Source organism: Saccopteryx bilineata, chromosome 2 (assembly GCF_036850765.1).
Source record: "Saccopteryx bilineata isolate mSacBil1 chromosome 2, mSacBil1_pri_phased_curated, whole genome shotgun sequence".
NCBI lineage: Eukaryota > Metazoa > Chordata > Mammalia > Chiroptera > Emballonuridae > Saccopteryx > Saccopteryx bilineata.
In genome coordinates this window covers 7,669,913-7,682,039 of record NC_089491.1, presented here as the reverse complement: position 1 = coordinate 7,682,039, position 12,127 = coordinate 7,669,913, and the positions used below count along the sequence as shown (strand labels likewise).

General features: G+C 52.6%; 1 protein-coding gene across 1 annotated transcript; it reads left to right on the top strand.

Annotated features, from left to right (window-relative positions):
* The first annotated feature begins 56 nt into the window (after window positions 1–56).
* On the top strand, window positions 57–11,178 carry COQ4 (coenzyme Q4). Its single transcript, XM_066256073.1, has 7 exons — window positions 57–404; window positions 482–607; window positions 1,666–1,762; window positions 2,293–2,395; window positions 7,679–7,808; window positions 8,597–8,690; window positions 9,177–11,178. The coding sequence occupies exons 1-7, from the start codon at window positions 341–343 to the stop codon at window positions 9,340–9,342; spliced, it is 780 nt and encodes a 259-aa protein (XP_066112170.1). The 5' UTR covers window positions 57–340; the 3' UTR covers window positions 9,343–11,178.
* The last annotated feature ends 949 nt before the right edge of the window (window positions 11,179–12,127 follow it).

The following is a 12,127-nucleotide window of genomic DNA, read 5'->3' as shown; positions in this document are numbered from 1 at the left end:
CCTCTTACTATCCTCGGGGAAAAGAGGCTGCGGAAAAGGAAATACGGTCCGGCGCTGAACCCAATGCCAGCGGGACTTAACTTGGAGACTTGAAGGAAATGAGGAGAGTTTTATTCAATACTTTACATCGGTAGAGACAGATCACTTGGGTTTCCTTTTTATAGTCAGCGATAGTGTCCTTTCCTGTCCGTGCCACGATCCGCCCCCAAAGGTCCTACTCAGAATGATAGGGATCCAGTTCTTTTGACCTTTCCGGCCTCGATCTGCCGCGAAGTTTGGTGCATCTGCCCTGCCCGGGGCGTCCTCCCGCCGCCTTAGGGAAGTGTTTGCTGCCCTGACGATGCTGCTGCAAGGGGCCCTGCGTCCCCTCCGCCTGCTTCAGGGTCTCCCTGGGTCTGCTGCAGGCAAGTGGCGGAGGCGGGAGGGAATCCTGGTAGGTCCCCCCACACTTCTGACCGCGGCCTTTCTTCTTCCCCCGCAGGTGTGCCTCTCCGAGCCGCGAGCACCGGCCTCCTCTACCCCGAACACATCCCCACCTCCTTGCTGCAGAAGGCGCTGTTGGCTGCCGGCTCTGCCGGAATGGCACTCTACAACCCTTATCGCCACGGTAAGGCCGCCCGCGCTCTGGTGGAGGCCCTTGCCTTGGAAGCCTGGGCCAGCCCCAACCTCTGTCAAAGCTTCCGTTTCCTATGGGTAACGAGAATAGACTAGGTTAGGATACCCAAACCTGGCTGTACCTCGTACTCACCTGGAACATTAATAAAACTGCAGATGCCTAGGTCCTACCCTAAACTCAGTCCCTATCTGACAGGCGTGGAGAGGGGTGGGAGGAAGGGGTTTGGAATCTGAGTTTCTGCCTTTTGAAACTACTTAACAGTATATTCTGTCATCCAGCCACAATGGGAATCTCTGGACTAAATAGATGCTTTATAAGCACCTATTCCCACTAGAAATTAAACTTTATAAGGTCAGGGACTATGACTGCCCTGTTCCACCATATGAGCAGCTTTTGGATAGTGCCTGGCCCATAATAAATGCTCGAGAAATGTTTGCGGCTGTATGACTAGAATATCTTAGGATTCTACTGTGCCTTACTTATCCCTCCCAGGCTTCTTAAGTCCTCCTACTAATAAAAACCATCATGCTAACTGCCCTCTGGCACATTCTGGCTGCTCACTGTGCTAAGTGCTTTACATGCATGATATTTTTTATTTCACACATTAGCCCTATTAGAAAGGTGTGATCTGCACTTCACAAACTAGGACACTGAGGATTGGAAATGTGAAGCAGTTTAGACAAGATAACCTAGACAGTGACTGCATGTGGATTCAAACCCAGCACTCTGATACCAGAGCTTGGACCTGTCAGTGGAGACATTATATGGAGTTGTGATAATGAATGTGAAAGTGATCTATAAACTCTTGAGAGCACTGTGCCAAACAGAACCACGTCACCTACTAGGTTAATAACATTAATACAAATCACTACAGATATATTGAACCCTAACTGTGTGCAGGATGATTTGCTAAGTGTTTAACATGAATTTGCATATCCAAGAGGTAGATCTTATTCCTGTTTTATCATTTAGGAAGTGGAGACTCAGGCCAGGTCAAGTAACTTACCTAAGATTATATCCTATGTTTTTCCCAATTTCTTTTCTTTCAGACATGGTTGCAGTTCTAGGGGAGACCACAGGATGCCGTGCCCTGGAGGTGCTCAGGGATAAGATGAAGAGGGATCCAGAGGGTGCCCAGATCCTGCAGTAGGTCCAAGCTCCGCCTAGGGGGTTGAGTGTAGTCTGTGGTGTTCCTCCTCTCTCTGGAGTCACGTTGTGTCAGTCCTGTTCTTCTAGGGAGCTCTCAATATCATGGTTATGGGTGGCTTCATAGGCTGGGCACTGCTCAACTCCAGGGATGCCATTCATATAGATACTATGATGACCCCTAGATAGTGTGGTGTGGTAGCCTTGGCCCAGTTCCCGCCACATGGCTCTATACCTTCTCTAAGCTCCCATAACACATGCTAGCTGTACCCCCCCCACAGTGCCCTTTGTGAGTGCCCTGATCACATCTGAGGCCTGCCTGCCTGCCTAGGTTGTGCCCCTGGAGGGAGGAACCACACCCTTAGCTTGTAGTAGTCTCCTCAGTCCTGCCACCTAGAAGATGCTCCATCAGGACCTGTGGTCCTGTTGCTGCTCTGCCCCTTCACCTCTCACAACTTGTTTTAGCTGAACTTTTCACCTGCTTTTGCTGGTGCCTTCCCAGCACCTGAGTCCTGCCTTCTGCCTTGCAGGGAGCGTCCCCGGATCTCTCTGTCCACCCTTGACCTGGGCAAGCTCCACAGCCTGCCTGAAGGCTCCTTCGGCCGCGAGTATCTCCGTTTCCTGGATGTGAATGTGAGTTTCCGGTTTTTGTGCATTTGGCAATTACCAGGAAGGGCAGATGAGTGGCATGAGTGTGATGTCCCAAGGAAGGAGGAGCCTTCCCCCTGAGCTGCCACCATAGGCAGGAGTGCTTTCTTGTGCCAAGGCTTTGTCATTTTCTATGTGAAAGGTAAATGGGCCAATGACATCGCTCCAAGTGATCATTCTGGCTGGCATTTATTAACCTCTTACTGCATTCCAAATGCCAGGCTGATCCGTGATCTCGCTGAATCATCCCAATAACTGTCAAGTGTGTTTTGTTAATACCCCCCCTTTTTTTGTTTTTGTATTTTTCCGAATTTGGAAATGGGGAGGCAGTCAGACAGACTCCCGCATGCGCCTGACCGGGATCCACCTGGCACGCCCACCAAGGGACGATGCTCTGCCCATCTTGAGGCGTTGCTCTGCCGCAATCAGAGCCATTCTAGCGCCCGAGGCAGAGGCCACAGAGCCATCCTCAGCGCCCGGGCCAACTTTGCTCCAGTGGAGCCTTGGCTGTGGGAGGGGAAGAGAGAGACAGAAAGAAAGGAGAGGGGGAGGGGTGGAGAAGCAGATGGGCTCTTCTCCTGTGTGCCCTGGCCGGGAATCAAACCTGGACTCCTGCACACCAGGCCGACGCTCCACCTGAGCCAACTGGCCAGGGCCAATACCCCTTTTCATGGCTGAAACTGAGGCTTTGAGGAGCTGAGCAGCTTGCTGACTTCATACAGCCAGTGTTACTGCAAGTGGTATACAGACCTGTTACACTGTGTCCCCCTGTTCCAGAGACAGTGTTTTCCCTTGGCTATGACATGTGGCACTCTCTAGTCCCAGGAGGAGGGGAGAGTCCCAATTAATTACTGAGGAACTCATTCATTTGCTTAGCATCTGGCATGTGACATTCATTGTTCCAGGTTCTGGGGACATAATATACTGAACTAGACAGACAAGATCCCTGCCCTCCTGGAGCTAATATTCTGGTTGGGGAGATACAAAAAGCAGTAAAAGAAAGAAGTTGTCATATAAAACCTCATACAATTTATTGAGTACTTAGAACTTACCAGACGCTGTTCACAGCAACTGGAATACAGTGGACAAACATGCAAAGAGCCTGCCTCACAGAGCTTCCGTTCTAGCAGGTGGTGCTATGAAGACAGCAGTCACCATGACAGGGGACAGCGTGGGAGTGGGCTGGCCACTTCTGATAGGGTGGTCTTGGAAGAGGAGGAGGAGCCAGCCCAGAGAAGAGATGGGAGGAGCATTCCGAGCAGAGGGATTGGCAAATGCAAGGCTCCTTGTGTTTAAGGGAGACTGACCCATGTGGCCCCAGGGGAGAGAGTCAGGGGAGGCAGCCCATGGCCTGGGAGGTCAGCCGGGCCAGGCTCTGCCAGCCATGGTAAGAACTGTATTTTGTAATGGGAGCAATAGGAAGTTACTGAGGGTTTTAAGCAGAAGAGTAACATCTGACTTATAAAGGGACCTTAGGGTACAGCTAGGTAACTTCCCTGTCTGCACCCCTACCCACCAACACATAGATATCCCAACAGGGGACTTCTGCAGTTGCATCTAGCCCCACTGCAGGAGCCAGGCAGGCTGGAGGGGAGTGAGGGAAGGTTTCTGTGGAACTGGGTTTTTCAGTGTTGGCACTATTGACTTTTGGGGCTGCATAATTCTCTGTTGTGGGGGCTGTCCTGTGCATTTTAGTATGTTTGGCAGGGAGAGACAACCTTCTTCTGAAGTTACCCCAGAGCCTTTTGTCCTATTACTGTGGGGGGGGAGGGCACTGACAAGGCACCTTGCCCAGTCACAGCCCTGATCGTGGTAACAACCCTAGAGATTGTGACACTCGCAGAGGATGGAAACCAGCAGCCCACAGAAGGTGAGGTAGCACCTTTGTACCAAGAGAGATTTAGATCAGGGTTCAAGGGGAGGCCACCCTCCCTGAGCTGGACATTGGTAAGAAATGTAGTCATCCATGTGGCATCAAGATTACAGGCATGAGCTTTGGACTTAAGAGTAGCTTGAATTGGCCCTGCCGGGGTTGCTAAGTTGGTTAGAGTGTCCTCCAGATATGCTAAGGTTGCAGGTTCAATCCCCAGCCAGGACACATATAAGATTCAACAAGTGAATGCATAAAAAAGTGGGACAGCAAATCTTTCTCTCTTTCTCTCTCTCAAAATCAATAAGTTAAAGCCTGCCCTGTGGTGGCGCAGGGGATAAAGCGTCGACCTCGAACGCTGAGGTTGCTGGTTTGAAACCCCAGGCTTGCCCGGTCAAGGCACATACGAAGCAACTACTGCAAGTTGATTCTTCCCATTCCTCCCTGTTTCTCTCTCTCTCTCTATCCTCTCTCTAAAATCATTAAATAAAATCTTTTTTAAAATAAAAATAAGTTAAATTAATAATAATAATTTTAAAAGTAGCCTGCCCTCGCCAGGTGGCTCAATACATAGAGCATTGTCCCGGCACTCTGAGGTCACGTGTTCAGCCCCTGGTCAGCACATATGAGAAGCAACCAGTGAGTGCACAATTAGGGGGAGCTACTGGGTGGAGCAGTGTATTGATGCTCGCTCATCTCTCTCTCCCTCCCCCCCCCCTTTCTCTCTCTCCCTCAAATCAATGGAAAAATTAAAAAAAAAAAAGAGGCCCTGGCCAGATGGCTCAGTGGTAGAGCGTCGGCCTGGCATGCAGGAGTCCCGGGTTCGATTCCCGGCCAGGACACACAGGAGAGGCGCCCATCTGCTTCTCCACCCCTCCCTCTCTCCTTCCTCTCTGTCTCTTTCTTCCCCTCCTGCAGCCAAGGCTCCATTGGAGCAAAGTTGGCCCGGGCGCTGAGGATGGCTCTATGGCCTCTGCCCCAGGTGCTAGAGTGGCTCTGGTTGCAACAGAGCATCGCCCCAGATGGGCAGAGCATCGCCCCCTGGTGGGCATGCCGGGTGGATCCCAGTCAGGCGCATGCGGGAGTCTGTCTGCCTCCCCGTTTCCAACTTCAGAAAAATACAAAAAAAAAAAAGAGTAGCCTGCATTAGAATCATGCTTCTCGCCTTGGCCGGGTAGCTCAGTTGGTTAGAGCATCATCCCAGTATGCCAAGGTTGTGGGTTTGATCCTCAGGCAGGGCACATACGAGAGTCAACCAACGAATGTATAAAGTGGAACAACAAATCACTGTTTCTCTCTCTCCCTTCCTCTCTAAAAATAAAAAAAAATTTTTTTTGGGAAAAAAAATTTGACCTCTCTGCACCTTTAATTCTTTTAACTGAGGAAAAGAGACCTAATGCTTATCTTCCAGGGCACTTACATGGTTTATCAATATATATGAATGTTAAAGCTACTGTCTTTGGAATCCAGCAAACTGTTTCAAATCCTGGCTCTGCTATTTGACTCGCTGTGCTGTTTTGGGCAAGCTACTTTATCTCTCTGAGCCTCATTCTCCTTATCTGTGTCTGAGACTCATAACAGTATCTGCCCCCTCGATGGTCGTGAGGATGAAGTATGTAAGATATGTAAAGGACATCGATACAGTGCAGGTAGGGACTCAGAGAGTGTAACTGCTATTACTATGATCACCTGCATCTTCACACAGCAGGTAGAACGCTGCGGCAGAAGTTAGGACCCAGGACCCGTGAGGCCACAGACAGACCATGGCACTGAGCCCACAGCCCCCAAGCCATGGAGACGTCAAGCCTCTGGACAGGCGGAGGCCACGCTTTGGGCACAGGAAGATCGGGCTGTTCCCACTCTGTCCGGGTGCTCCTGCACACTCAGAGAGGCAGTGCATGGGTAAAAGAAGGGCAGTTGACATTCCTGCCTGGGGTTAGAAAAGTGCCGGGGCTGGCCTTTTACCCTTGCATTCAAGAGATGTTTGTCGTCTAGGCCTTGAAGGTGAAACAGCGAAGCAGCCAGCCCCCGTGCCGCGCCGCGCCGCCGCAGACTGCTGCAGCCCTGTTTCCCAGAATGCAGGCACGCGGGAAAACTCAACTCTTCTACCTGCTGTTGTAGTAAAGCAAAAAGAAACAGGTGGAATTGAAGTTAATATTTTGTTTAACCCTGTGTATCTAAAATATTCTTTCAACATGTAGTCAATATTTTTTAATTATGGAGATTTCTTTTTAAGTTATTAATTTTAGAGAGAGAAAGAAGGGAAAGAAAAAAACATCGATTTTTTTTTTCTACTTATTTAAGCATTCATTTGGTTGATTTTTTTTTCTGAGTGATTGGTTTTAGAGCTACAGAGAAAGGAAGGGAGAAGAAGGTGGAGGAAGCACTCATTTGTTCTTCCAGTTGGTTGTGCATTCGTTGGTAGCTTCCTGTATATGCCCTGACTGGGGATTGAACCCGCAACCTTGGTGGTTTGGGATGATGCTCTAACTGACAGCTATCTGGCCAGGACTAAATATCAAGATTTGACATTATTCTATTTTTTTAATTTTATTTTTATTTATTTATTCATTTTAGAGAGGAGAGAGAGTTAGAGAGAGAGAGAGAGAGAAGGGGGAGGAGCAGGAAACATCAACTCCCATATGTGCCTTGACCAGGCAAGCCCAGGGTTTCGAACCGGCGAGCTCAGCATTTCCAGGTCGACGCTTTATCCACTGCGCCACCACAGGTCAGGCACTCCAGAGTTTTTTGATCTTGTAAAACTGAAACTCTAGACCTGGCTGGTTAGCTCAGTCAATTAAGAGCATCCTCCCGAAACAACAAGGTTGCAGGTTCGATCCCCAGTCAGGGCACACACAGGAAGCAGCCAGTGAGTGCACGACTGAGTGGAGCAACAGGTGAATGCTTCCCTTCCCCTCCCCTCTCCCTTCCTCTCTCTGTCTCTCTGAAAATAAAAAAGAAATTAAGCCCTGGCCAGATGTTTGGTCGGTTGGACCATCGTCCAAGAGCACGGAGGTTGCGGGTTCGATTCCCCTGTCAGGGCACACACAGGAGCAGCTGCATGTTCCTGTCTCTCTCTTTCTCCCTGATTCTCTCAAAAAAACAAACAAACTGAAACTCTATTCCCATTAAACAGCTCCCTCTTCCCCCTGCCCCGGGCTGCTTTCCCATAGATTCAACAGGTTACGTATGTTTTCTGAGCTGGCATAGGCTGAGGGGTTGCCAATACCACCACATTCCCTGCCCGAGGACCCCCCGTCAGCAGGAGTAGACAGAAGCGAAGTCCCCGGGGAGTTTTGGGGGGTGCATTTGGTGGGCGTGGTTGACAGTGGAGGAGAGGCTGGCAGTTGGGCCTTGGGACCTATGGGGACGGGTCTAGGGGAGGCCCATGTTGTCAGAGGGTCTCCCCAGACACCCGGGCGCCTACCAGATTTGTGGACGATGAGGAGCTAGCGTATGTGATCCAGCGGTACCGGGAGGTGCACGACATGCTCCACACCTTGCTGGGGATGCCCACCAACATCCTGGGTAAGTGCCACCTCTCCATCCCCCCCGGAGAGTGGGGGTGGGGCAGGGCGCTCCACACCCTGCTGGGGATGCCCACCAACATCCTGGGTGAGTGCCACCTCTCCATCCCCCCCGGAGAGTGGGGGTGGGGCAGGGCGCTCCACACCCTGCTGGGGATGCCCACCAACATCCTGGGTAAGTGCCACCTCTCCATCCCCCCCGGAGAGTGGGGGTGGGGCAGGGCGCTCCACACCCTGCTGGGGATGCCCACCAACATCCTGGGTGAGTGCCACCTCTCCATCCCCCCGGAGAGTGGGGGCGCTCGGCAAGCCTGTGCACCGGGGTCTGTGTCCCGGGCAGGGCAGTGCCAACCTGTCTCTGTCACCCACCAATAAGCTGGCTCGGTGCCTCGTTTTCTGCTTTACCTGAACAGCGTGGTAGCATCTGTGCTGTCCCCAAAGCCTCCCATGGCTCCTGAACAGATACAGTAGCATCCAAGCATCAGGGCTCCCTCTTCTGATGCCCTCGGACACTCCCTACAGCCTAGAGGAGCTGGCCTGGCCGTAGAGTTCTCTGCGTTCCGACCCCAAGCTTCCTGTCCAGCCCTTACTTCCTCTGGCTCTCTCTTGGACCCGGTCCTCCACTCCAAGCCAAGTGCCCTGGGGCCCAGCACTGACCAGACTGGACATGGCTGAGCCCTTGTAGAGCTTAGAGAGAAGCAGACACCTCACTGTTCTGTGCTGTGAATACCAGGGGCCTCTCTTCTTGGCCTGTACTCACCTCCCAACCCCCCTCCACCCTGCCCGCAGGAGAGATCGTGGTGAAGTGGTTTGAGGCTGTCCAAACTGGCCTGCCCATGTGCATCCTGGGTGCACTCTTCGGACCAGTTCGACTCAGTGCCCAGTAAGTTCTCAAGTGCTGAGAGGTCTAGGGGAGCTCAGAGGGGCCAGGGCTCCAAGAACTGGAAGGGCTCGCAACCTTCCTCAGCAGCCTCGATGTTCCTCCAGGAAGTCAGAGTGGAAAGAACAGGGCAGAGAGATGAGACTGGCCTGGTGCAGGGTCTCCAAGGCAACTGATGAAGCCTGGACATTGCAGGGGGCCCTCGGGTCTCCTGGGCCAGGCCTCAGTGCCAGGTCCAATGATGCCGTTGCAGCTGGAGGGCAATCTAGCGTTGGTTTCTGAAGTTAGGTAGCCCTCAACTTAAACCTGGGCTTTGGCTATGGGATTTTAACCTCACTGAGCTTCTGCTTCCTCATTCGAAAATTGATGATAATGACCTTCGCCTTGGGTCCGTGTGAGGGTGAGTTGAGAAAATGCACATCTGCTGCTGGGCACACAGTGTGCCCGGCCCTCAGGACCTTGTTTTCTTTTCCCTCTGCTGCTCCACAGGCCTCTGCGAGTGCTGGTCTCGGAGCTGATCCCGTGGGCGGTTCAGAATGGGCGCCGGGCCCCGTGTGTCCTCAACCTGTACTATGAGCGGCGCTGGGAGCAGCCCCTGACATCTCTACGGGAGGAGCTGGGCATCACGGACCCCCCATGCGTACCGAGGGCCTGACCCAGGCCCTGAGTGGCTGAGCCAGGAGGGCCCCGGCCGGCTCCCCACCCCCCAACCTCGCCCTCACCCCACTCACTTCCTCTGGGGCACCACCTTTGCTCCTTTCTTTGAACACTGACCCTTGGACATCATTTATCAGAATTTGTCATAACACTGCTGCGTGGCTCTGAGGGCCAACCCAGGAGGGCCAGTCCAGTCGTAGGCCATGCAGTGGGGCTCCCAAGGAAGCCTGGAGCTACCCAGAGAGAGAACTGCGGGTGAATGGAAGCCAGCCGTCTAGGCTCCTGCTGACTGTCTGTGGTCCACAGCCCTGCTCTAGGCCCCTCCCTGCCAGCCAGGGTTTTCTCGGTGTCAGGCTGCGTGTCTTCCCAGGAGTGAGGGCGATACCCAATTCCAAAGGCCGGGGAAGAGGGAGGCAGAGGAGGAGGGGAGTCTCCACTGTCTGAATAAAGGCTCCCATCACGTCAAGTGCCTCCCACCCCCACCTTTGCCCAGTGCTGGCTGACTGGCAGCCCTGAGCCTTCAAGCCATGAGAGGAGACATCGCCTCCAGCCTGCGCTTCCGTCACTTGCCCCATCCCTAGTCTGAAGTTGGGCAAACAGACCTAAGCTGCCAACTTCTCTATGGTTTTCTAGCAGTGTGACTTGGGGCGAGTCCCTGCCCCTCTCAGACTGTTTCATCAGTGAAAAGGGAGTGAAAACGGCGCCCTCAGCAGCCTGTGGTTCTTGTGGAGGTTTTGTGAGGTGATGCTCAGTAGAGGGCTTCAGAGAAAGGACCCAGGAGGTGGGAGCTGTTGCGTTACTGTGTTGGCAGGTGGAGAGGCAGCTGCGGTCTGCAGGGTCACTGTGGACTGGCAGCCACGCCTTTCCCTTGGGTCAGAGCCAAGGAGTGGGGACAGATAGGTGAAAGGGATTGTTGTTGAGGAGTGGGTGAACCAGTCTTTGGATATAGAACCAGATATACTCCCTGAATGGCAGAGCCTTTAGAGTGTGGGGGGACCAGTTCCTCATTGTGTGGCGAGGGCAAGGAGGACTCAAGAGATGGGCAAGGAATTTCCTGGAGTAACTAGAACACAGGTTGCAGAACCTGCTGCTTGGTTTTCCTTTTGCCTCGGTTTCCCTGGGGAGAATACCCATTATAGTGAGTGTATTTATAGCTATACTCTGTGCTAGGCAGTGCCAAGCACTTAGATACATGATCACATTGATACCAACAATTGTGGGGGGAGGTGGTACTATTCTATTGAATATTTCACTAATGAGGCAATAGAAACAGCTGGGGCTGGAGCCAGGGGTTGTCCAAAGACCCCAGCACTGCCATACCTATGCCTCAGCCTTCCTCGTGCCTACCGCATCCAGTTCAGGGCTCCCTGTGGCTCAGAGGGCGTGGAAGGCTGGAGGCTGACCTTAGAACCATGGCCTTTACAAAAGCAAAGCCTTTTCCCCGAACTCTGAATTTCTGCAGGAAGAGGAGGGGTTGGGGTGAGCTCCTCATACCTCATCGATCCCCAGGTCAGTAAAAGTCAAGGTGCCGACGTCAGGGGAGAAAGGTCAGACTCAGATGGCCTCTGCCCATCCTGGCAGCTTACCTGTTCTAGTCAGCTGTTGCTTGAATAACCCTGGGCCTTCAGAGCACTCCAGAGAAGGGCACTAGGCATTGGGGTTAGCTGGGGATGGAGTGTTGCTTCTAGATCATGGGGTGGCATTTCTGTCACCACCTGGAGAAAAACTGTACTGGCCCTCATTGCCATTTACTGAGTTCTTACTGCAGCCCATGAGGCCCCATCAACTTCTGTCTAAACACTGAAACGTTCATCTCAGTAAACCATGTTGTTTTTTGTCCTGTCTCTGTCCCCAGGTCATTACATAGCTCCTTGTCATTCACATCCGTACACAAATGTCACCTCAGAGGGGCCTTCCCGAGGGGCCTTCCCGGACCGCACCGTCTGAAGTGGCTCCTCCCCCCCCTCACATCACCTTGTTGTCTTTAGGGTGCTTATCGCTCTGAAATTAGTTCTTTATAAGTTCCATGTCTGCTCCAGGCGGGCAGGGGCCTGTCCTCTCCCCTCACTGCTGGGACCCGTGCTCAGCACACAGGAGGGTGTGTTGCTTCATCGTTGAAGGGCTGGATGGCAAGCCCTGTGCTGAGCACCCCGCATACAACATCTTATTCTGTCCCCACAACAATCTTGCTTCATGGTGGAGACTCTGCTTCTCTGGTTCAGGGAGTGTCCTGGGCTCACACAGCGGGGAGTGGTGGAGCTTGTCCTGGGATGCACAGGTCTTGAGTCCTCTCACGGTGGCCACAGAGACTTTCCCTTTCCCTCTGCCTAACAGAAGCTGTAGGTAGCTGATGGCCAGCGCAGTGTTCGGGGACACAGGCTCTAAAGGCAGATAGGCCTGCCCCGCCACTGACCAGCTCTGTCTGCGCCCCTGCAGTGGTCATGGCACTCCTTCAAGCCTGTTTTCTCATCTGTAAAATGGGGAGAGTATAAGCCTATCTCACAACAGGGCCGTGTGCATTTGTAGTGCTTTCACACTTAGGAAATGGACACTGTTGTTTGCCAGGGAGGCCCTTTGAGGCCTCTGAAGTCACCATGCACACAATAAGCCAGAGGTATTTTTTTGCACACACCCAGAGTGGGAGGATTTACACAACTCAGAGGTTACTATTGCCAAATACAGCTGAATATCTATCTGCGGGGTAGGTGCTTACTGTGTCCCAGGGGCCAAACCATTCGGTCCTCTGGGGAGGTTTAATTCAAGTGAGTCCAAATGACAGTCTC